General features: G+C 37.7%; 1 protein-coding gene across 2 annotated transcripts in view; it reads left to right on the forward strand.

The window, feature by feature from the left end:
- Positions 1-21,055: 21,055 nt before the first annotated feature.
- itga11a (integrin, alpha 11a) overlaps positions 21,056-24,990 on the forward strand; it is a 43,252-nt gene continuing 39,317 nt past the window's right edge. For both annotated transcript variants that reach the window (XM_058781917.1, XM_058781918.1), the window contains exon 1: positions 21,056-21,190. In XM_058781917.1, coding sequence (XP_058637900.1) covers positions 21,139-21,190 — 52 coding nt within the window. In that variant the 5' untranslated portion in view covers positions 21,056-21,138. The remainder of the gene's footprint in view (positions 21,191-24,990) is intronic.

Raw genomic sequence — 24,990 nt, forward strand, 5'->3', positions numbered from 1 at the left:
TTTCTTCTGTGGAATACAAAAAAGGAATGTGTGTGTGTGTGTGTGTCACACACACACATATACACAGTATGTATGTATGTATGTGTGTGTATATATATATATATACGTTTTTTAAATTTTAATAAAATGAAAACTAAAACAATTTAAAATCACGAGCCAATAGTTTATTCACAATAGAACATAGAGAACATAACAAATGTTTAAACTGAGAAATGTTACAATTTTATGCACAAAATGAGGTTATTTTAAATTTGATGCCTGCTTCTGGTCTTGAAATAGTTGGGACAAGGGCATGTTTACCATGTTGTAGCATCTCCTCTTATTTTCAAAACAATTTGAAGACGTCTGAGCATCGAGGTTATGAGTCTCTGGAGTTTTGGTGTTGGAATTTGGTCCCATTCTTTCCTGATATAGGTTTCCAGCTGCTGAAGAGTTCGTGGTCATCTTTGACGTATTTTTCTTTTAATGATGCACCAAATGTTCTTTATAGGTGAAAGATCTGGATTGCAGGCAGGCCAATTCAGCACCCGGACTCTTCTACTACGAAGCCATGCTGTTGTAATAGCTGCAGTATGTGGTTTTGCATTGTCCTGCTGAAATACACAAGGCCTTCCCTGAAATAGACGTTGTCTGGAGGGGAGCAAAAAATCTTTATATACCTTTCAGCATTCATAGTGCCTTCCAAAATATGCAAGCTGCCCGTATGCACTTATAACACGCTGGAAGATCTCTCTCCTCTTTAGCCCGGAGGACACGGCGTCCGTGATTTCCAACAAGAATGTCAAATTTGGACTCGTCTGACCATAGAACACTTTTCTACTTTGAAACAGTCCATTTTAAATGAGCCTTGGACCACAGGACACGACGGCGCTTCTGGACCATGTTCACATATGGCTTCCTTTTTGCATGATAGAGCTTCAGATGGCATCTGCAGATTGTGTTTACCAACAGTGGTTTCTGGAAGTATTCCTGGGCCCATTTAGTAATGTCAATGACAGAATCATGCTGATGAGTGATGCAGTGTCGTCTTAGGGCCCGAAGACCACGGGCATCCAACAAAGGTCTTCGGCCTTGTCCCTTACATAGAGATTTCTCCAGTTTCTCTGAATCTTTTGATGATATTATGCACTGTAGATGATGAGATTTGCAAAGCCTTTGCAATTTGACGTTGAGGAACATTGTTTTTAACGTATTCCACAATCTTTTTACACACTCTTTCACAGATTGGAGAGCCTCTGCCCATCTTTACTTCTGAGAGACTCTGCCTCTCTAAAGCCTGAGACACACTGCACAATTTTCTGCTGTCCCAGACAAAAGACTGGCATCGTGAAACAATCGTGGCGATTTCTGATTTGCCACAATTGTTTCACGATGCCAATCTTTCATCTGGGACAGCCGAAAATCATGCAATGTGTCTCTGGCTTAAGACATCCCTTTTATAGCTAATCATGTTACAGACCTGATGTCAATTAACTTAATTAGTTGCTAGATGTTCTCACAGGTGAATCTTTTCAAAAATTCTTGCTTTTTCAGCCTTTTGTTGCACCTGTGCCAACTTTTTTGAGACCTGTAGTTGGCATCAAATTTGAAATGAGCTCATTTAGTGGATAAAAGTATACAATTTCTCCGTTTAAACATTTGTTATGTTCTCAATGTTCTATTGTGAATAAGATATTGGCTCATGTGATTTGAAAATATTTTAGTTTTCATTTTATTCAAATGTTTATTCAATGTCCCAACATTTCTGGAATTTTTGTTTTTTATATATATATAATATATAATATATATACAGTGCTGTTACATTTTGTGAACCCTTTAGAATTTTCTGTATTTCTGCATAAATATAACCCAAAACATCATCAGATTTTCATATAAGTCCTGAAAGTAGACAAAGAGAACCAAATCAAACAAGTGAGAGAAAAATATTTTCTTTGTCATTTATTTATTGAGAAAAATTATCCAGTGTTACATATCTGTGCATCGCAAAAGTATGTGAATCTTTGCTTTCAGTATCTGGTGTGGCCCACTTTTGCTGCAGTAACTGAAGGTAAAGTTTCTTGTAAATGCTGATCAGTCCTGCACAGTAGCATGTAGGAGTTTTAGCCCATTCCTTAGTGAAGAACCACTTAAACTCTGTGATGTTGGTGGGTTTCCTTCTATGAATTGCTTGCTTATGTCCATCCACAACATTTTAACTGGATTAAAGGGGTCATATAATGCCATTTTTGTACAAGCTAATATGATTCTTTAGGGTCTAAATTGAAAGTTTGTAATATACTTTAATTAAAAATTCTCATTAGTATTGTAAGAAAACACTCATTTTACCTGCTCAAAAACAGCTCTGTTTTCAGCACACAGTTTTAGTGCGTGTGTTTTTAAATTCTAATGAGCTTTGCTCGCCCCGCCCCTCTGTTCTGTGGGGCGTTTTTGACACAACACACGTGGAGTGTTGCCTTGACAACAGTTGAGGGTATATTTTGAAGAATGGCAGCGGAGTCTCTGAGGATACTGTGCAACCTTATCAATTTGAACCGAGTCGGACCCGAACAGGATGACGGCCCGAAGAAGACATCAATTAGAGTATTTATAGTCTTGGATCATATGCATTTGCAGGATGTAAACAGTATTTTGCAGGTATTGTGTTACCATTAATTTTCATGCAGTTATAACTGTTTTTTATTTATTTAAATTTTTTACATTACTTCTTAACAGACACCGTTATAAACCATCTACAAAAGTAAGCTTAGTGTAGTGTTATCATGTTAACTTTAATACCTGCGTACACAGTTTGTAATAACACAATAACCATAACGTTTTGTTCATTATAAACGTGGGATTATTAATTATATTGAGAACGTCAGAATAGAAAACATGCATGTACCCTGAATGTAAACATTAGCCACATACATCGTGAAGGGTGCTAGCGATTTGCAAAGATTAATATAAAGATTAATATAAAGGTTAATTAAACGTTACACTCACTTCTTCTGGAGGTTCAGCAGGAACACGAATAGTTGGTACCGATTCTTTTTTCAGGAGCAGCTTCTTAGCAAAACCAGCTTTATACTGACCTTCATTTATAAAGCAGTCTGGTGAAAAATGATTCGCGCAAACATGAAAACATTGACGTTGCTCGTGGGGAATATTCCCTTCAAAAGCAAAACTCAGCCACTGTGTCTTCAGCGGTTCGGACTTAGGAACATCAAAATGACTGCTGTGTTCATTATTGCACCCGAGAACAGAACACCACAATCGCTTAGACCAGTGGTTCCCAAACTTTTTCTGCCGGGCCCCCCTTTTGCAGAATAAAAAATTAAGGCCCCCCACCCCCACACATACACATAAACACACCTCCAGGAGGATTTGTTTGAAACATTGTAATTCATTAATGGTAATTAACACAAATTCAGTGTGTGACAACTTACTGAAAAAAATAAATAAATAAGGAACTAGTCAATAGTAGAAGCATTACAAGTAAAGCATGCAGCTTCAACATTTATTTATTTATTTATTATTATTATTATTATTTTTAACTATGTAACAGTATTCATTGTTTTCAACAGATTTTCTCTTTGTTGTCAAAAATGAACATTTTTGAACTGCAGGATTTAGACTTATTCTTACTAGTCCCACAGTCTTTTCAGTGACTGGGATGGGCTTGCCTTGTGCTGCAGATCCTCTCAAATCGGGAATGCAGCTGTGAGACTGCCACTCTTAGCTCATTTTCAATGTCCAGCTTTGATCTGTATTTTGTCTTGATTGAGGCAACTGCAGAAAACCCTATCTCACATAGGTAGGATGTGGCAAAAGGAAGGAGTATTGCCAGGGCTCTCCTGCCCAGCAATGGGTAGTCCTTTTCCACTCCAATCCAAAATGCAGCCAATGCCTTGGACTTAAACTGAAGCCTTGTTATTGAATCAGTGGTGACATCAATGGCCGAAACCAAAACTGCTTTGTAATAATTATTTATTATTTTATTAAATAATATTGTAATTTTTGTAAGACTTTTTAATTTAACTCAATTTTAATGATACTGAATTTAAAAATCACAAGCCAATAAAATAACCACGTTTATTGAAAGTAACACAAAATTGGACAGAAAATATAGCCTATTAATATTAAATATCAATCAATATATTATTTTTATTCAGTTCTATGAAACCGAATCGGATATAACTTTTTTTATAGTCCTACAAAACTATTATTATCAGAGCACGTGAGCAGAGCATCGCGTCACGAGAGGGTGGCGTCATTTTACCACCGTTGTGCAGTACATCTGTACTACGTTACATCACAATAGCGCTATTGCAAAAAGGAACAAGTATACATTGAAATTTTCTGTTGGCGCGTTATTTGAGAGGACTTTGCTTTGCGCACATTCATAGAGCGGAATATTCAGCGGAGTGTCACGGCGGCAGTGATTAGAGAGAGAGAGAGAGAGAGTGCGCGCTGAATACTGCCGGGCGGCTCGGCAGATATTTTCGGCTCATTGGACCGTTTTTCTCTTTTGAAATTTCGGTGCGTCCCTATAAATATCGGCTGACTGTATGTACACTAGCCTTGCCGCGCCCCCCTTATCATAACTCCGCGCCCCCCAGTTTGGGAACCACTGGCTTAGACGCCATTCTGCTCATAGACAGCTCCAGCGTATATCAACAATGACGCGCGGACTATGATTGACAGCTCGCTCACGAGCAAGGGCGGGTCTGTGTTGAAACACTGCTGTCAATCAACCATCGTGGGAGGGGCGTCCGACCGTGTGGCGTCACACGGTCGAACGGCTTGATTTGAGACAGGGTAAAACAAATAAGGAGATTAAAAAAAAAAACACTGGATGGATTTTTATCATTTTATGATGGTTGTGTACAGGCACTGCTAACACACATTTCAGTACAATCAACTTGTAAAAGTGCATGTACCATTATATGACCCCTTTAAAGTCTGGACTTTGACTCAGCCATTCCAAAACATTAACTTTGTTCTTCTTTAACCATTCTTTGGTAGAATGACTTGTGTGCTTGGGGTTGTTGTCTTGCTGCATGGCCCACGTTCTCTTGAGACTCTGTTCTTAAACAGATGTCCTGACTTTTTCCTTTAGAATTTGCTGGTATAATTCAGAATTCATTGTTCCATCACTGATGGCAGGCTGTTTTGGCCAAGATGCAGCAAAACAGGCCCAAGCCATGATACTACCGCCACCATGTTTCACAGATGGGATAAGATTCTTGAGCTGGAATGCAGTGTGTTCTTTTCTCCGAACATAATAGCTTCTCATTTAAACCAATAAGTTCTATTTTGGTTTCATCCATCCATTGTGCCTTTCTCCAATAGTCCTCTGGCTTGTCCACATGATCTTTACCAAGCAATTTTCTTTTTGGAGAACAGTGGCTTGCCTCTTGCAACTATGCCATGCACACCATGGTTGCTCAGTGTTCTCCCGGTGGTGGGCTCATGAACATTAACATTAGCCAATGTGAGAAAGGCCTTTAGTTGCTTAGAAGTTACCCTGGGAACTTTTGCTACCTCGCAGACTATTACATGTTCTGCTTTGGAGTGATCTTGGTTGGTCGACCACTTCTCAAGAAGTTAACAGTGGTCTTGAATTTCCTCCATTTGTACACAGTCTGTCTGACTGTGGATTTGTGGACTCCAAACTCTTTAGAGATGGTTTTGTAACCTTTTCTAGTAATCTCCTTTGTTCTTGACATGATTCTTTTCCACAAACATGATCAGACTTTGATAGATCTCTGTTCTTTGAATAAAACGTGTCACGTATTGACATTTGATATTCATTGCACTTACTGAAAACACCTCTGCACAGATGGACTCTAATTTCACCTTTAAATTAACTACTAATCCGAGAGATACACACACTTTTGCAATGCACATATATGTAACACTGGATAATTTTTCTCAATAAATAAATGACAAAGAAAATATTTTTCTCTCACTTGTTTGATTGGGTTTCTCTTTGTCTACTTTCAGGACTTGTATGAAAATCTGATGATGTTTTGGGTCATATTCATGCAGAAAAATAGAAAATTTATATACTTTAAACTTATAAATTTATAAACTTTCCAGCAGCACTGTGTAATATATATATATATAGTTATTTCAAAAAGTGAAACTTTTTAGATTTAGAAAATTTCAGGAATTATAGATCTACATGCACTAGTGTCACCAATTACAAAAAAAATGGCTTTGGACTGAAAATTAGTTTGTCATGGCTAATGCTAAAGCTTTTTAAAAATAGGTCATATGACTCTACGTTTTTCTTCTGTGGAATACAAAAAAGGAATGTTTAGAAAATTTAGAAAATTTTAGATTCATTGCATGTAAAGTAAAACATTTCAAAAGTTTTTTTGTTTTAATTTTGATGATTAGAGCTTACAGCTCATGAAAGTCAAAAATCAGTATCTCAAAATATTAGAATATTTACATTTGAGTTTCAATTAATGACCATCCCTACAGTATAAATTCCAGGTATCTCTTGTTCTTTGAAACCACAATAATGGAGAAGACTGCTGACTTGGCAATGATCCAGAAGATGAACATTGACGCCCTCCACAAAGAGGGTAAGTCACAGAGGGTCATTACTGAAAGGTGTGGCTGTTTACAGAGTGCTGTATCAAAGCATATTAAATGTAAAGTTGACTGGAAGGAAGGAATTGGGTAGGAAAAGGTGCAAAAGCAACAGGGATGACTGCAAGCTTGAGAATACTGTCAAGCAAAGCTGATTCAAACACTTGGGAGAGCTTCACAAGGAGTGGACTGAAGCTGGAGTCAGTGCATCAAGAGTCACCATGCTCAGTCGTCTTCAGGAAAAGGGCTACCAAGCCACTTCTTAACCAGAGACATCGTCAGAAGCGTCTTACCTGGGCTGTGGAGCAAAGGAACTGGACTGTTGCTCAGTGGTCCAAAGTCCTCTTTTCAGATGAAAGTAAATTTAGCATTTCATTTGGAAATCAAGGTCCCAGAGTCTGAAGGAAGAGTGGAGAGGCACAGAATCCATGTTGCTTGAAGTCCAGTGTGAAGTTTCCACAGTCAGTGATGATTTGGGCTGCCATGTCATCTGCTGGTGTTGGTCCACTGTGTTTTCTGAAGTCCACAGTCAACGCAGCCATCTACCAGGAGATTTTAGAGCACTTCATGCGTCCTTCTGCTGACCAGCTTTATGGAGATGCTGATTTCAATTTCCAGCAGGACTTGGCACCTGCCCACACTGCCAAAGGTACCAAAAGCTGGTTCAATGACCATGGTGTTGCGGTGCTTGATTGGCCTGCAAACTCGCCTGACCTGAACCCCATAGAGAATCTATGGGTTATTGTCAAGAGGAAGATGAGAGACACCAGACCCAACAATGCAGATGAGCTGAAGACCACTGTCAAAGCAACCTGGGCTTCCATACCACCTCAGCAGTGCCACAAACTGATCAGCTCCACGCCATGACGAATTGAGGCAGTAATTAAAGCAAAAGGAGCCCCTACCAAGTATTGAGTACATATACAGTAAATGAACATACTTTCCAGAAGGCCACTGTAAGAATTATAGAACCTCAGACACTTTGAACTTCTGAGATGGACAACACCAACACGGTGTATTAACATACAGACATCTGTCTCCACATCCCACTGAGAGAAAATGCGGGAAAACGCCTCTCTCACATATGCATCAGTTCCTTTTCATCCCCTTCCTTCCCCTCACCCATCCTTTCCTTCACTCAGCTCAAAATGATCAATAGTAGATTGTAATGTTCTACATGAATGCAAGTGATATTTACAGTCATGTTTGGTATCATTTGAATTGTCTCAGGGCGTCTGGTACAATGGGCTCATTCTTACAAGAAGTAATCTAAAAGGTAATACAGATCCTAAGAGTTTAGATATATTTTGCACACTGTAGAGGGTGGGTCAGTTTCCAGTGGTTTCTATGCAAAATTACCTTTTGTCCCAAAAGGTGTTAACTCGGTCAATGCAAATTCCAATCGTTAGCTCCTGTCTCCATCTCGGGGGATGTTGGTCTTGGTCTGGGGTACTTAAGGAAATGTGGCAAAAGGATCGGGGCGATCTGTAGCCAGAAGCCCGTAGTGTGTTCTCTATACTTCACACTATGTATTTCTATAAAGTCAGGTATGCATCTTTTACTCGTAGATTTATCTTTGAGAATTCGATGTTTTGTATTGATATGATTTGATATCTCTGAATTGGCTATGTAATTGACATAATATATATTTACCTGACTGATAATAAATTGTTACATTTGATCTTATTCTGTTTTACTCTGTAATTATTGATAGTAGAATACGCTGTATCCTTGTTAGAGACATGAGCACCTGAATGAACGAGTAAAATATAAAGTAAAGAGTCACCAGAATAATCAAATATCAGAAGAATACTAATTAGAAATAGACAAACAACCAATTTGCATTTCAACCTAAATTCGAGGTTATAATAAAATGGAGTCAGATTAGATATTAAAATGGAGTCAGATTTGAAGTTAACCTAGACTGAATAACTTTGCGCGCTGAAAAGGCCGAACACGCAGGAAACCTTCACACACGATTGGATACCGTCCTTGGACCAAATTCGTGGACCTTACAGCCAATAATTCACTAAAAAATTTTTTTTTTTATTGGTCTTATGAAGTATTCTAATTTGTTGAGATTTTGTTAAATGTGAGCCTTAAATCAATTAAAAGAACCAAACACTTAAACTACTTCAGTCTGTGTGCATTGAATTTATTTAATACATGAGTTTCACAATATGAGTTGAATTACTGAAATAAATGAACTTTTCCACGACATTCTAATTTATTGAGATGCACCTGTATAATATATTGTGTATGTGTGTGTGTGTGTGTGTACTAAAACAAACCTTATACCAAAAACAAACCTTTTTCAAAATATCTCCTTTTATGTTCGACAGAAGAAATAAAGTCATACAGTTTTGGAAAGACATGAGGGTGGTATCCCTTTAAGTTACTTTAAGACTACTAATTTGGCTAAAACAGGTCTTAAAGCTCAGTTATGGTGATTATGTCTGAGGTTTGGAGTAATGCTGGGGAATTGTGTTAAAATACCACATTGTCCTTAAAGTTACATTATAGTTAAATTTGTCCAAGCATGCAGAGTAAATAATGTCTAATTAAAATAATATGGAGAAATGCCTGAGACAAGCCATGCTTTTGAACTTCAGAAGCCTAGTTACTGGAATTGCTGTATACCTACAGAAACAGAGATAAGAGCCCGACATGCAGTAAATATCTTATCTGCTCATGCCTGAAATACTTATTTATGATTTTTGCTGGATCTGGAGAGTAAGGCTCTACAGGAACTTAAAGTTGGAAGTGTAGTTTTAGAAAAGACAGTGATGAGTGTGGTCATGTGCTACTTAAAATCTTTTCTTTGCATGTTAAGATGTGTGTGTTCATGTGCAACAGGGAGCAGGATATGTCCCAGTGCTCTGTTCACTAGCAAAATGCTTACACTAGGGGGCAGTATTATACACTTTGCCTAAAAGTCGGACACACACACTCACGTACTTATGGTGAGATTCAAGGCAGACCCCCAATTCTGGCTCGACTGTCCACCAGATCTGTCTGCACAGAAAGTGTTACTCTAGTGGAACTTTTAATGTGCACTTCTTTGGTTACAGCTTCCCATGTACATGACACAATGTTCCAGCTACACGCTGTCTGCACAGAAACCACTTCCTCTGAAGTCAGGAGCAAAGGGAAAAAGTAAGGGCCTCCAGGAAGGAGACAGGAGAGGAGCTGATGATTTTTTTGGAAATCTTTAGTGCTAAAAGCTCTCGATGAGTCAAAAAAGTTGATATGACTCTTATAAGCGCACCTGACCTTGACCATTCTATATAATTTTGTATTGAGCTGCAGTAGTAGATTTTATTCCCAACTATATAAGTTCACCCATATAGATCTGCACCTATAAAACATTACAGGTGGAAGGAAACCATGTGACCCCCCCCCCCCCCCCACATCCACCATAACTCTCCCTGCATGTTTCCTCAGAGTGATACATTAACGTTTGCATTGCACACATGGCATTTTTCCCCTCATAAAGACATTAGCCTGTTAACCCGGTCACATCATTACAGGCTTATTCTGGTGAGTTATTGCCGCTGCTCCAGAGGGTTAACTGGCTGTCTGGAAATAAAGCCATCTCAATAGCTGATAACTTTAAACAAGCTTTTAACATCATGTAATGTTCTCATAAAGAATTACATGCTTTTGCATGTCATATTTGACTGATTCACTGCACATATGTGAAAAAGACAGCTCATAGATGCAGTTTTTAGATGGTTAAGTTACTGCAGTGAAATTATTGAAATATAAATAAATGTAAGCGTTCCTCAGGGTATCATTAATGAAAAATAAAAAATACCATCATTTCTTCTATAGAAAAATATTTAGAAATACTGTAAAAATAATTGCACAAAAGAAATAAAACAATTTTTTCACACTGGGTTGAGTATACTGTGGCAGTATAAAATATAGATGATTTTTATGGATGTGCTGTTCGTATTTCTTAGTGTGAATGCTTTTAAATGCGATAGTAAATTGTAATAGTTTAGGGCTGTCCTGAACTCAGTGGTCACAAATGCTTTGATGTGGTCAGAGATCCATTTATCTATGCATTTAATGTTTGGTTAAGCTTTTTGTATGCTGGGCTGATCCAGTGCCAAGTACTGTGTGTGTACAAAGGCCAGCACTTTCATGTGTGTGTGACTTTTGTGAGACTGACAATCTAAAGAACAATATGGACTCTGTGATTGTGTGTGTGGTCTGTCAGCTACCTTACCTTTGAAGCACAATGTGGCTTTAACCATGAGTCCAGTGGTCTTGCTTCAGTTATAGTAGTTTTGTGAGCCTGCTTACACCTCTCACAGAGGTGCATGGAGCTTCGACTGCAAAGCTTTATTAACAAACCAGAGATTAGAATGAAAGAAGAGGAAATTCTACTGGAGTCTAAAAAAACATGCAGGCGTCAAGCTGTCAAAGCATGGTGGTATTTCCTTCACTATTTATGTGTGTTTGCCTATAGGATAGATCACAGGATTGCACAGTGTCTGGAGTACTTGTGCTAAACATTTATAAAGACCAGAGAAAAATGGAAAAGCTGAAATGAGGGTTAAAAATAGGCAAATTTCACACTAATGAATCTGGTACAATGGAATATTTTGTAAAAATAAATAAATACATACATACAAGACTGAGTTGATAGGGCTCAAAAATAAGCATATAGCCAATGTGAGGTTTTGTTGAAATTGCATAAAAGGATGTGAAAAACCAATCAGTAATGTTTTGCATCATATGGCATAGTTTTCCAGCCAGTGTGCTGGTCTAAAGGTTTTTTTAATCTATTTTTTAATTATTTTTCAAAGTCTCATAAGGTGCAGTCACCTGGTTGCTAGTGCTGGACCTAGTGCAGTCATTATAACTAACCCCAGCTAATGAAATCATTAAAACTCTCAGAGAAAGAGATGCTTCACCAAGAACACACATTTTTTATTACATCTATCCTCCATCACATCTGTGGACCAATTATACACCTAGGGAAAATGCCCATATGTGGACCTTATGAGACATCTCGTGAATGTTTAGACTATGTCAATATACTTATATCCATAACTTATATATATATCCAAACAGATCCTGTATTCGTGGAATGTTTGACGGGAAGGTTCTACAGAACTGCTAAGTTTGTGATGATTCCTTCACTAGGGCAGACATATTGAAAATAATCTTTATTTTCTGCTTGACTTTTGCTGTGCGATATAATTTTATTTGTGCCCATTATATGCTCAGATAATGTGTTTCTACTTTAGCATATAGGTCACCTGTATTCAATTCAGGCATTGTGGGATTTTCCATTCTTTCCATGGAGTGGTGCTTCTGCGCCTCTGGAATAATCTTTACCTCTAATTCACCAAGCAGTATGTAAAATCAACCGGTTGAAAATCTGAGCTGGTATTTCCAGCTGAATACTCACTCCAGGTCCCCAGCTGTTTGGCCAGATCCAAACTCAGCCGTCCAGCTATATTTCAGTACTCTTTGTAAAGATGCCCATGCGATATTTCCAGACCTTTTCGAAAGATTTAGGAAGTGAGTCATACCCATTTGTAGAGCAATTATGTGTTTATTTTCACTTCTGTCCATAGCATATTTGCAATTTCTGTGGTGTCTGTGCCTTAGGTCCAGGAAACTGATATTGTTGAGTGCTTAATCCCTGGCTTGTTCATTCCTGACAAATGACTTGCAATGAAACCATAACTTTCTGGGTGTGATTATCATACAAGCTGATGAAGCAGAAAGCACAAATCTATTTTAAGGGATTAAGTCACATTAGGAAAAAATCCGAAATTGTGATTTTTCCATTTTTTAGTTTCCTTAAAGGGCAATTGTATTCGCAGTTAGAAATGTGTGCTTGACCACGTTATTGATGATGTCTTGTTACTGTAAATGGTCACTGTAGGATCAACAGGCGGCTAATTTCTCTGAAGTCTGTCCAGCAACCCTTGACCTGGCCAAACATCAGAGAAGCAAACGGTAAACAGGGAAGTACTCACTGTTTGCTTCTTATCTTCTTAAATAGCTCCATTTTTTACCCCTGAGATTCTCATGAGAAAAATGGCATTTGTTTTAGTTTGTGTACTATATTGGATTATTTCACTTCCAGTGTTTGTGGGAATGAGAAGATGAGTTGTATACCGTGCCCTCCACTAATATTGGCACCCTTGGTAAATATGAGCAAAGGCGGCTGTGAAAATAAATCTGCATTGTTTATACTTTTTATCTTTCATTCAAAAAATTCACAAAATTCCAACCTATCATTGAAGTAAAACAATTGAAATCTCATTGTGAAATAAATGCTTTCTCTTGTTCATGTTGGCCAAAATTATTGGCACCCAATTATTGCAATGTCCTTTTCCCAGGGTAACAGCTCTGAGTTTTCTCCTATAATGCCTGAAGAGTTTGGAGAACATCTGATAAGAGATCAGAGACCATTTTCTTCGTACAGAATCTCTCCAGATCCTTCAGATTCACAGCTCCATGTTGGTGCTTCTTCTCTTCAGTTCACTCCACTCATTTGCTACAGGGTTCAGGTCAGAGGACTGTAATGGCCAGCAGAAGCTTGGTTTTGTGCTCAGTGACCCATTTTTGTGTCGTTTTAGAGGTTTGTGTTTGGATTATTGTCTGGTTAGAGGATCCAAACATGGCCCATTATAAGATTTCTAACAGAGTCAGTCAGTTATTGATTTTTTATCTGTTGGTATTTGATAGAATCAGTGATGCCGTGTGTCTAAACAAGATGTCCAGGACCTCCAGCAGAAATACAGGCCCACAACATCAAAAATACAACAGTATATTTCATTGTACACATGGGGTACTTTTTATCCCTGTGTTCACCAAACCCATCTTGAGTGTTTGCCGCTAAAAAGCTAATTTTTTAGTTTCATCTGACCATAGAAGCCAGTCCCATTTGAAGGTCCAGTCGTGTCTGATAACTGAATATGCTGGAGTTTGTTTTTGGATGAGCGAGGAGAATTTTTCTGCAATTCTCCAGCTGTGGTCCTTGGAGACTCTTTAGCCACTCAAACTCTCCTTCTCACCATGCATTAGGACGATATAGACACACGTCCTCTTCCAGGCAGATTCGTAACATTTTATGTTGATTGGAAATTCTTAATTATTGCCCTGATGGTGGAGATGGGAATTTTCACTCCTCTAGCTCTTTTCTCAAAGCCACTTCACTAATTTGTGAAGCTCAATTATCTTTTGCTGCACATCAGAAATATATTCTTTGGTTTTTCTCATTGTAATGGGTGATTAAGGGAATTTGGCCTTTGTGTTCCTCATAATTATAATCCTGTGGAACAGGAAGTCATAGCTGAACAATTTCATGCTCCTAGTCACCCTGGTGTGCTAAAATTTTTTAATTATGAATGGGAATATATTTCAGAGATATTTTACTCATAAGCATTTCTAGGGGTGCCAATAATTGTGGCCAACATTCATTGGAGAAAAACATTTTCTCCCCACTTTCAGTTGTTTTACTTCAATGATAGGTTAGAATTTTGTGAATATTTTGAGCGAAAGATCAAAAGGATAAACAATGCAGATTTATTTTCACAGCCACCTTTGCTCATATTTATCAAGGGTGCCAATATTAGTAGAGGGCACTGTATGTTCTTAATCCAGGATTAGCTATATATTTAGGTTTTACTTCTATTTTTATTTTCAATTTGTCATTGTTCAAGTCATTGTTACTTAAAGCTTAGTTTATAATTTTATTTTAGTTCAAGTATTTGTATGGCTGTTAAAGTTAATTAAAAGCTAACTAAAGCTAAAGTTAGTTAAAAGCTAACTTTGTTTAAGAGTGTTATGTTTTAGTTTTAAGTTGTAATGTTTAATGTAAAGACTTTTTTTTAATTGAAAGTTTTATAATATACCATGTATCCAAAACAATAATTAATTTATGGCCATATTTTATTCGGATGAGTTTTGGAGTCGTGGAAATGTTTTTTAATTTAGATTTAAGTTTTTCAGTTAACAAAAATGCTCTCATTTAGTTTTCATTTTATATTTTCCTTTAATGTTAAAGAAAAACAATAACAACTTCATTCAACAATTTCTTCTCTACCGTGTCAGAATTCCTTGCATGTTCACGACAGTACCACGATGCATGCATGTGCATTCCTCTCTTTGGAAACAAGCTGCTGTGACTCCACACGCATGTGTCATGGTACTCTCGTGAATGTGCAGCGGAGACTGACACAGAAGAGAAGAATTGTTGAATAAAGTTTTTATTCTTGTTTTCTTTGCGCACAAAGTATTCTCGTAGCTTCGTAAAATTAAGGTTGAACCTCTGATGTCACATGGGCTATCTTAATGATGTCTTAACTACCTTTCTGGGTCTTGAATGTGTCAGTTGTGTTGCTGTCTATGCAGGGTCGGAAAGCTCTCGGATTTCATCGGTTTTCAAATTTGTGTTCTGAAGATGAACAAAGGTCTTACAGGTTTGGAGCGACATAAGGGTGAGTAATAATTAATGACAGAATTTTCATCGTTTGGGTGAACTATCCCTTCAATAGCAGTGGCTAGAGCACCGGGGATGATAAGGGTCTCAATGTTTCCACTTTCTACTGAGTGAAATGTCCTTTAAATGACTGCATTGCTAGGAAATAAGAGGACAACAAACACATTTATGCGAAAAAGAAATGACTCTGCGTTATTACTGCAAAAATCTTCTCAGCCACAAGCAGTATTATGCTTTCTCTTGCTAATATGTCATCATATGGGATGCATTTACAGGGCCTGCTCACAGGGGCTCAGTTCGGCGTTTAAGCGGTCAACCCTGAAATAAATAATTACGTATAAGGCTCCTCAAACCTAATAATTACATGCTGGAAATGACGGAGCTTTGGGTTTTCCATGGTGATGCAGGAGAAAAGAAAGATATGATTTTCCCCCTCTCTTACATTTTTCCATTCCGTTTCATATGAAGTGATGCGGAAGCTCTATGAAACAGGAGCATTTCCCTTTAGCAGGCACGCACAAGGCATTGGGTGATTTTAGACCACATTATGAGCTAATTGGTCGATGTTGAAACAACTGCCTGTGTTCAAGCGGCCACTGAAGGGCTGACTCAAGCGAGAACGAAACAAGGCCAAAGCTCAGCCTCAGAAGTCATTACTTTTGCAGCTTAAAGTTTACAAAGGACAGCTTCTGTCCACAAATTCCTTGTTTTGCTGTAGATGACAGTGAGGAATTGTGAATTTATGGTGTCAGGGATTTCGTTAGTCCAGTGGTTTAATGTGTACCCTGAGTTTACCTGTGTATATAATTTGTTAGGTGGCGCGGTTATAAATCGTAGGGTTAAACGGAGCTGTGTTGTCCCTGGTTGGTTTCTGGTTGTGTGTCTCCATGTCTATGCATTTGTTTGCATGTTTGAGAACTTTGTGCGTGTGCATGTGTGTGTTACGTGGTGCAAATCATGTGGCTATTCCTGCTGTGGTGTGCGGTTTTAGTTTCCACATCTCCCGATGTTGCTACTGGCTCTGAGCACCAGTCAGCTCAAATGCCAGATATCTGGAAAAGTAAGAATGACTCACTGCTCAGGCTAGACCATTCGCTCGCTTGCTTTCAGTATTTATATTAAAGGCCTCTGCCATTTTTCACATTATATGAGCGTTTCTATTGGTACACTGTTGCCCTGCTTACAATTAAACCGCTCTCCATTCTCTCAGCAGTATTCTTATGTGAATAACCACATCATGTGCAATAATAAAACCAGTGAGGACTGAGAGAGTTAAAGGGCCTTGGCACATGGCACTAGAAATATGGAGACGTTCCATCAGAAATATCAAGATTTTATGACACTTTTGACAATTTGGTGCTCCAAGAGTAGAACAGACCTCCATGGTGGCAAGAATGTAGCTAATTATTGCCAGTACTCTGTTAGTTCTTTCAAACGTTGTAAGTGATAGACTTAGATTTTGAAAAGGCAACGTGATGCACAAATATAAACAGTGTACACTGTGGGAATATGATGTAGTGCAGATCAAAGCAGTTTCCAAGGCTTAGAGAGTGAACATTGTGAAGTTACTTAGTCATGTGACATGCAGTTTACTGATTTATTTTCTACACATGAGTTTTAATTATTAGCTCATTTTGAAAAAATGTCTAACATGATTCTTGATAATCTTGCCAATACATTTAAGGAGCGCATGTGAACTTAGTTTGCATTTTAAATGATAATTTACATTTTTTTCATTTTTTTTATTTAACTTTGGGGTAGCTTTCATAGCTTTCAGTGTATTTTTGTATGTTGGCAGTTTTTAGCTACATTTTGGTGAATTGTTGTATAATTAATATGAAATCAAACAACCACAACCTGTATGTTTTACACCAGATTTAGGTTAGGAGTGAACCTTCATTAATATTTTTTTCCCCTAAAAACATTTGTTTTCCTACAAATCAATTTCATTTCGAGTACAAAATCCTCAAAAAATGGTTATGTGTTCTTATTAGATCGGTTTGACCTCATCAATGGAAGTTATTTTTAAAGGTTACAGCAGGAATAAATAGCTCCTTAAGATAACAATCTTCATTTTTCCCCTGAGTGTATATTAATCTTCAGGATCCAAAATAATGAGTCAGAACATCTCTGTGAAGTAAGTTCATTTAAACCTCCACTCTTAAAATTAATTACTGCACCCTACTTAGATGGAAACACATGTGGACCCCCCTCCCCCCAAAAAACGGAAAAAACTCACTCTTAATCTTGCAGGTGCAATTCAGTCTCTCGCACATCATAAAGTGTCTAAGCTACTATTTTTGACTTCACTGTTGATGACGTCCAGTTCAGCACTACTGTTAATGGAACGGTAGCACAGAACTGAGATGATTGTCTGTGGACGTCATTTTTGTGCCTATGGTTTCCAGAACAACAAATCCAATTTTAGCAAATGTGTTTCTGCTCAGTGTAAACTCAGTCAAGAACAAAGTCGCAAATCAACCATCAAACCTGACCTTGAGTGCTGCGTCCTTAAAGGAACTCTGACACCATTAGAAGTCATGAAAATCTCACATCGTTTTTCATCAATAATATTTGCCTGTTTATTTGTGTAGTTCTGTCATAGTTTCTCTTTGAACTGAACAGCATAACCAGCAAAAAATATCCCTTTCATGGCAGATCTCATGGAGAGAGAAGAGCAGCTGGAATGCAAATGGCTATGAGATCACGATTTACAGTCCAAACCGCTGGATTTCAACACAGCGAGAGTGTCGATTCGGGTTTTAGCATACCGAGATTACACAAGTTGTGCTCTTGATAAAATATTGTATACTGGGAAAGCAAAGCTTTCATCACAGCTTGCGAGTGAGTGCGAGGACACTGGCGTCTTTGCCCAAACCACTGAATTCCTCCAGTTGAACGTTGCCTGTCAGTCAAATGGCCAAAGACATCACACTCTGCATGTCTGATTGGTTGACTCATGCTTCCATGGCCTAACCACAAAATCTCTGAGTACTAGGATGATTTCATATGATTCATGAACACATTTATGTTGGGGCTTATAGAGAGTCATGTCATATAGATTAATTTGATATGTACTCATTTAATGAAAGAGTATTCATGTTACATAAAAGCAAAAAGAGCAACCTCCATCATATTCTATTTTTTCAAGACTGATTCCTAAAATATTTTATGGCAACTGACTAATGTGTCGATTCCCTACTGGCAATTTCACAATGTTATTTGCCAGAATCGTGGAAAGTTTACATTTTCAACTTGGGGTTGTATAGTTGTATATTTCTGACAGTTTCTATTTTAAATTCTGGAAGTGGAAAGAAACGGCAACAAAACAAAGCAGGAGTTTGGCATTCAGATATTACCACAGTTCAGCATTATTGAGTGTGGTTGCCATGTTTTGAACAACATCATACAGAAACAGCCGAAGAGTCCAGATTTGGTTTGATCTGACTGGCACTTGACACTGTGGTGACTTCTAGGGTTTGACCACAGCAGGGTTGTCACTGACATTGCTGTATGTCTTTGCCAACACAACCAGGCTAAAAGGAAATGTGAAATTAAAGGAAAATGTGATCACCAGAATATGGCCAAAAATGTATTTGTTTCTATAGATAGAAAAGAATCAATCTATATGTGAGTACAGTTCAAAATAAGGACTTCTGAAATTGACCAAAAATGTATTTAATCATGTTGAATTTCCTTGTGATTAGAGCAGTTTCTGAAAAGCATTATTACTATTTCAGATCGCAAAAGCCATTCGCACAAGAGTGCAAGTTCATTATTTCTCCATCAGTTGCAAGCATGATGATGTTGTTGACTAATGCAAACTGTGATGAAGTTCAACAATGATTGTTACTGGCTTTATTTTTTGGCTTGTGTTTCTCTAAATGGTCAGTCATACATCATGCGGCAGGTAATGTGGAGGTTATTGGGATAATTGTTTGCAGTTGCTACTGCTGGTGGAAGGTTTGTGGTCATGAGGTAAGTGTTGTTCCTGCAGAGATATGTATTGATTTCCAACCACTTCTCAACAAGGGGCTCAGGACCCCCAACGTGTAGAAATGAAGGTATGATTTCCAGAAAAAACAACTTCTCATAAATTTGTTTCTGCAGTTTATTCTATATGTCAGTCCCTCTTTTTCTCTCTTTACTGAATTCTTCTCTGACTTTAAGTATTGGCATGGCAATTTTGGTCAGTAGCTCAACATCATGAACGAAAGCATTTTCCTTCCATGTGGAAACAGTGAGTGAAGCAACCCAGCTCCCTCTCAGGCCCCTATCCTCTTTTGAGAGAAAGAATTAGACTTTAATTTTAATTGCAGGTTCCTCTTTAATTTATCATTTGTTTGGACTGTTGACATTTTGCAAACTGACAGTGGGGATTCTTGAGCTATGAGTTACAACCTCACAATACTGGTAAAAGCAGCCTCATGTTGTGTTGTGTAACCAAATAGCCCCTTCTCTATCTGTCTATCCATTTACCCACTTTTTCATTCCTCAATTTGCATGTCTTAGCAGAGGACAAAGGTTTGCAAGAGGAGTCAGAAGAAACTGAGATGTTCCTCATCTGTTTTGATGAGAAGTATTAATTAGCTACTTTATATTTTAATTGATGTGGCCCTTAGTATGGATGGGAAATCCTTTTTTTGAGACTTAGATCAATTACTATAAGTTAAACTCCCTCCCTAATTTTACTTCTGCTCTGCTGTTGCAGTCAGTATCGGCTGATAAATCAGTCAATGTATTCAAGCTCAGAACAGAGTTCAGGTGTACTCACTATATCTATATTGTTCGGTCTGTGTATGAATAGCCTAAAAATCTCTCCGTTTCACTCTTTCTCTTCCCATGCGTCAGCATCTGTCTGTTGGAGTAACTAACAAGCTCTCTGGTTTGACTACGCATTCCTCTGCAGAATTTAAAAGAACATAATTCCCAGCTGCCTCATTTGCAAAGAGGGTGAATTATACTGCAAATTATAATGCTTGGCTTTGATAGAAACATCTGATGAAAGGAAAGAAAGATGACGTTTTAAGTACTCTTAATGAAAGCAGCACCCATTTCTTTGGTCACTTATGTTTAAAGTAAAATCAGCTCAATGTTCATCAGATGTTTTACAATCACTTTGTTTTCAGATTAGAGGCTGAATTCTTGAATAAAAAAAAAAAATATATTTTTTTTTCAAATCTAAACCATGATCCAATTAATTAAACAAGATATGTGTATTTGCAAAAGGCCTGACTGTAATATTGTTATTATTTTTGTGGATAGTACAGTGATACGGTAGATATTTGCTCACAGGAAACTTGCCATTGTCTTATGAATTTTATAAACAGGATATTATGTGTTGGGTAGTTTACTAGTGTACAAGATTGCATTTACACTGCATGTTCATTTTCACCAAAACTTAGTAAATGTGGTTTTGCTATTTTCAAGGTCAAGTTGAAATGGAGGTGGGCCATATTTCACTATTAGAGCAGCCAGAACGTCAGTATTAGTTATTATATAATCTGTAATTATATGCTTGGGTCGTGTGGTTTGGATGGTGTCTGAGGTTCTGCTGAGAGTTTGTCAGTGGGCTTTATATGGTAACATGCAGCTATGTTAACCACAAATCTCTGCATCAATCAAGACGGAGGGCATCTATCCGAACGTATGCAGTTCAAACTGCATGTTAAGCAAATTAGAAGATTATAGAAGATCAGATTTTGCCGTAGAGGTGATGTACAGTGATCCCCAAAACCTAAATTTCCAGATTCATCACAAAAAGCATTTTCATGAGCTCATAACAGGATGACCCAAATCAAGCAAAGATGGAGAGACAGATGAAGAGACAAAAATAGGGAGGGAGGAAGTGAGAGAGAAAGAAAAAGAGAGAAGATCTGTCTGTTGGCTGAATGAGCACCTCCTTTTAGTTTGGCCACAGTCCCCTCCTCCTTGCCTCAGATATAGAGTGTTTTTAGGAGCAGTAGAGTCAATCAGAGCTGGGTGTACAGGAGAACATAGTGTCAGGGTATTCTATCCTTACGCACGCGCACACACGCATACACTAACACACACTCTCTCACGTCTCCCTCTCGCACACGCACATGGAGTACTACTGGACCCACCTACTCTGGATTCTCTGGAGCGTGATGCCAGGTGAGTTTGTATGTGTGTGTTGCCTGTTTTAAATTAAAATCATTTAAAAGAGGCAAAGTGGCAATGCTCCATTGATACTACAAAATACTTTGCAACTTGAGATGAGACTTTAATAAGTACCATGGATGTGATTTGTGTGCATGGGATTGTATCCCAGTGCTGTGCATCTCCCACGTCTGCTTTCCAGTGTCAGGCGCTGTTAAACTGACTTCCCTTGATAGATGGGGATGCTGGATTGGCTGTGGAATGGTTGGAGTTTACCCTTGCTCCAATTTCCATCCTAGCACTTGCATACTTTGAAATGAAAGGCGATGTTATCAGGAATATATTGGGAGTTCATAGTTTCCTGTGTCTGGAACGATCTGGTGAGCAGCCAGATGAAAGTTCACTTGTGAAATGACACTCTTGACAGAATATTCAAGGACTTTGGCAGCTCAGTGATGTCATGGGTCAAGAGTTCTTGAGAAAATTTAAATCAAACTTGCATGTCTGTGCATTCGTGTCATATGTTAAGTCTTTAATTCTGTCTGTCCATCTGCCAAATGAAAAAGATGATAATTGAGAATATATATATATATATATATATATATATATATATATATATATATATACATACATATATATATATGGCTAATGTGTAAGAGATATAAATAACATTTGTTGTTATGTGCAAATATGCTTTTTTGTGGTTCGTGTGTTGCTCATCTTGACCAGCTGTGAACCAGGCCAACTTTAATCAAGTCCAGCAATGTAAACATTATACTAGTACAATACTGTAATACTATTGTCTGTTGTACTCCTTTTAGCCTTTCTCTGGGCAAATTAAATGTGGCCCACATATAGAACGTCTTTTTAAATTAGATTTTTTTTTTTTTTTTTATGGTGTGGCTTATGACCTTATAAATGTGGCCTGTATCAGACACTCGTCTGAATGGGTGACACACTTAAACTGACCTGCACTCACATACACTATGCCTCATCACAACTTGAGGTGCACACTCATGACAAATGTTGCAATGGATTGATGTCAAAACTGCAGGAAACCCTGTTCATAGAGAAGCATTAAATATTCAGCTGTTCACACTGTCATCCAATTAACAGAGCAATTTCATGTTTGAATAGCCTTCTGACTTTTCGCCATTTACAATGAAACTGGTTGGTTAATCCAGATATTACTCCGCAGTTCTTGAGGTAATTCACTCTAATGCGATCACTTGTGGCTCTGTGTTCGACAGTGAAGTACAGATGCAGGTAAGTAAACGTGACAGCAGGGCTTAGCTGTGGCTCTGTTCCACATAACCACTAATGACACTAATTTACATTTCACAAACCTTCAGTACACAAAAATGCTGCTCATTTTCTGTACATTTTCAGTAAGTGCTCTGATGGATTCAGTGAAGACAGGTTTAAACTACTGACTCCTGAGTCTTTTTAAGGATTCACTAAAAGAATTGACTAACATGATTCTGTTCATGAATCAGACTACACACACTGTAAAAAGAAATCCGTAAAAATTTACGGTAAAAAAACGGCAGCTGTAGTTGCTGAAACTCTACCGTAAAATACGGTAGAAACATTTTAGGTTTTACGGTTTTAACTTAAATTTACAGTTAAATACCGTAATTTCATTAACTGATATAATATTAATATACCAACCTATTGAAGTACTGAAATCTGTTTTGTACCTTTGAAATACACTGATAACCACCAAATGCAGGGGGCGATGAGAAAGTCACATGATGAACCAAAGCCCATCACAAGCAGCTTTTAAATAATAACATATATAGAAGGCGCACAGTGTCATTCACACGAACACAGAACACCATCATGGTGAGACTCATTAAACTGAAATATGCAATAAACATTAATTTAACAACATTAGATGTAACATACAACCCTTATAAACATAACTGATAAGAAAAACTAAGAAGAAACAGTTATTTCAAAGAAAAAAACATTAAATTCAAACAAAATCTGAAATGCAATGCAGGGAATTCGTCAAAAAACATCAATTTACGTTTTTTCCCTGTAAATTTTACATTCTTTTTCACTTCCAAAACCGATATTTCACCGTAAAATTGTCTGAAATGTCTATCACAGTTTACTTACCGTTAACCATTTAACAGGTTTTTACTGTCATTTTTTACAGTGCAGCTTGCGCTGTCAGTTTGTTTTAGTGTGAAGCTTGCAAGGAAAGGACAACTCAATAGAAATATTTATCATTACATTCAGACTACAAACTCACATTCACAACTCAGGTTAAATATCTGTTTTGCTTTGGTAATAGAGATCACTGCGAGACAAACAATAGGTGAAAATGTCATTACTGGTCCAATTTCTTCAGATAAATGATAGTTTTCTGTCAGAGAAATGATACAAACAAGCAATACTGAAAAAAATGGTTTAGAAACATTTTTTCACTCAGAAATTGAAAGTAATTTTCACAATTAATTACAAAGAAATCTCAATACATTGATTTAAGCTTGACATTTTTAAATACTTCTTTTTTATAGTGTATCTATTTATCTCTCTTATGTAGTTTGCAAGAGAGGTTTTGCTCTGCAACAAACAGTTATTTAATCTGGCCCTAGCTCTTAGTAGCAGCTAATTTATATTGAGATTAAAAATAAAAAATATTGTGATCTCAGATGCTTCTACCTGGAATACTACTTTGGAAATAATAATTACAGAATAAGGTTATTTTTTTGTGGGTGAGGAACTCTAGAGAAAGTGAGTAATGCCTGACTGTGGTGTATATCAGTCTGCTGATGCCACGTGCCTCACGGATAGTTTACTTTGGCCACAAACCCAGTCGCAGGCCACCAGGCTCATCCCCTGCTAGCCATCTCTCAGCAGCCCTTCAATGAGCTTTCCAGACCACAGAGCTCACAGTTGGAAAGTCAGCATGAAATGAGCCACGTCTGGTCATTTTACTCTTGATCTGTGAGTGTAACAGAATGTATATCAGTCCCTGAGGTGCAGCACATACAGTAAAAGCATAAAGCCCATGAGATCTTAAGCAGAAGAGCATTCAAAGCAATGCATTTCCGGCATGTGGAGTTTATTAAAAGCCAATCTGCTGGCCCATAATCCTCGCCAGTGGGCATCAGTGAGGCTCATTAGCATCAGGGCAGTTCCTCACGTAAATATTTGTGAAGGAGGAGAGAGACAACTGAGGGGTTAGCAGATGTTTAGAGGGGGATGTCTGTCACATGTGGGCTTGTACACAGCTGCATGTTTAACTGAGGCCTTGGTAATGAATTAGTATTGGTAGCTTTCTTTGGTGGCATTGATGTGGGTTTTGATTATGAATTAGATTTTGATGGATGGTTTGTGGTGGATGTGCCCTAGATATAGTCTAGCACTAGCTCAAAAATTTCTTTCAAAATGTTTTGATTTTAATCATGACCTGGGTTAGCCTGATCACGATTTCAGAGTCCTAGTCCTAGCATTTTAAGAGGTTTGTCATAATATATTGCAGCTGCAGGCTGGAATTTTGTTTTGAATTGTGTGCCACTGTCGAGTTATACATTCTTTTTGACAAAAATAAATGATGTAAATCAGCATCAAGCATGTAGCTTTACTAAAATAATTTCCTCAGAAAATCAACAGGATTTTCAGTAAGTGTTTTAGGTTTTCAGTGACGATGTAGTCTTTATATGTAAAAGATGCTGCTTTTAATGACAAGGCAATGGAGAGAAATAGGGGAATGAGACCAGAAAATTATGTAGGCCATCTTCAAACCTGAATCCCTGTGAACAGCTCTTCATATAGTCAGGAAACATGCATATCCTGACCAC

The sequence above is a fragment of the Onychostoma macrolepis genome, chromosome 07 (assembly GCF_012432095.1).
Source record: "Onychostoma macrolepis isolate SWU-2019 chromosome 07, ASM1243209v1, whole genome shotgun sequence".
Lineage (NCBI taxonomy): Eukaryota > Metazoa > Chordata > Actinopteri > Cypriniformes > Cyprinidae > Onychostoma > Onychostoma macrolepis.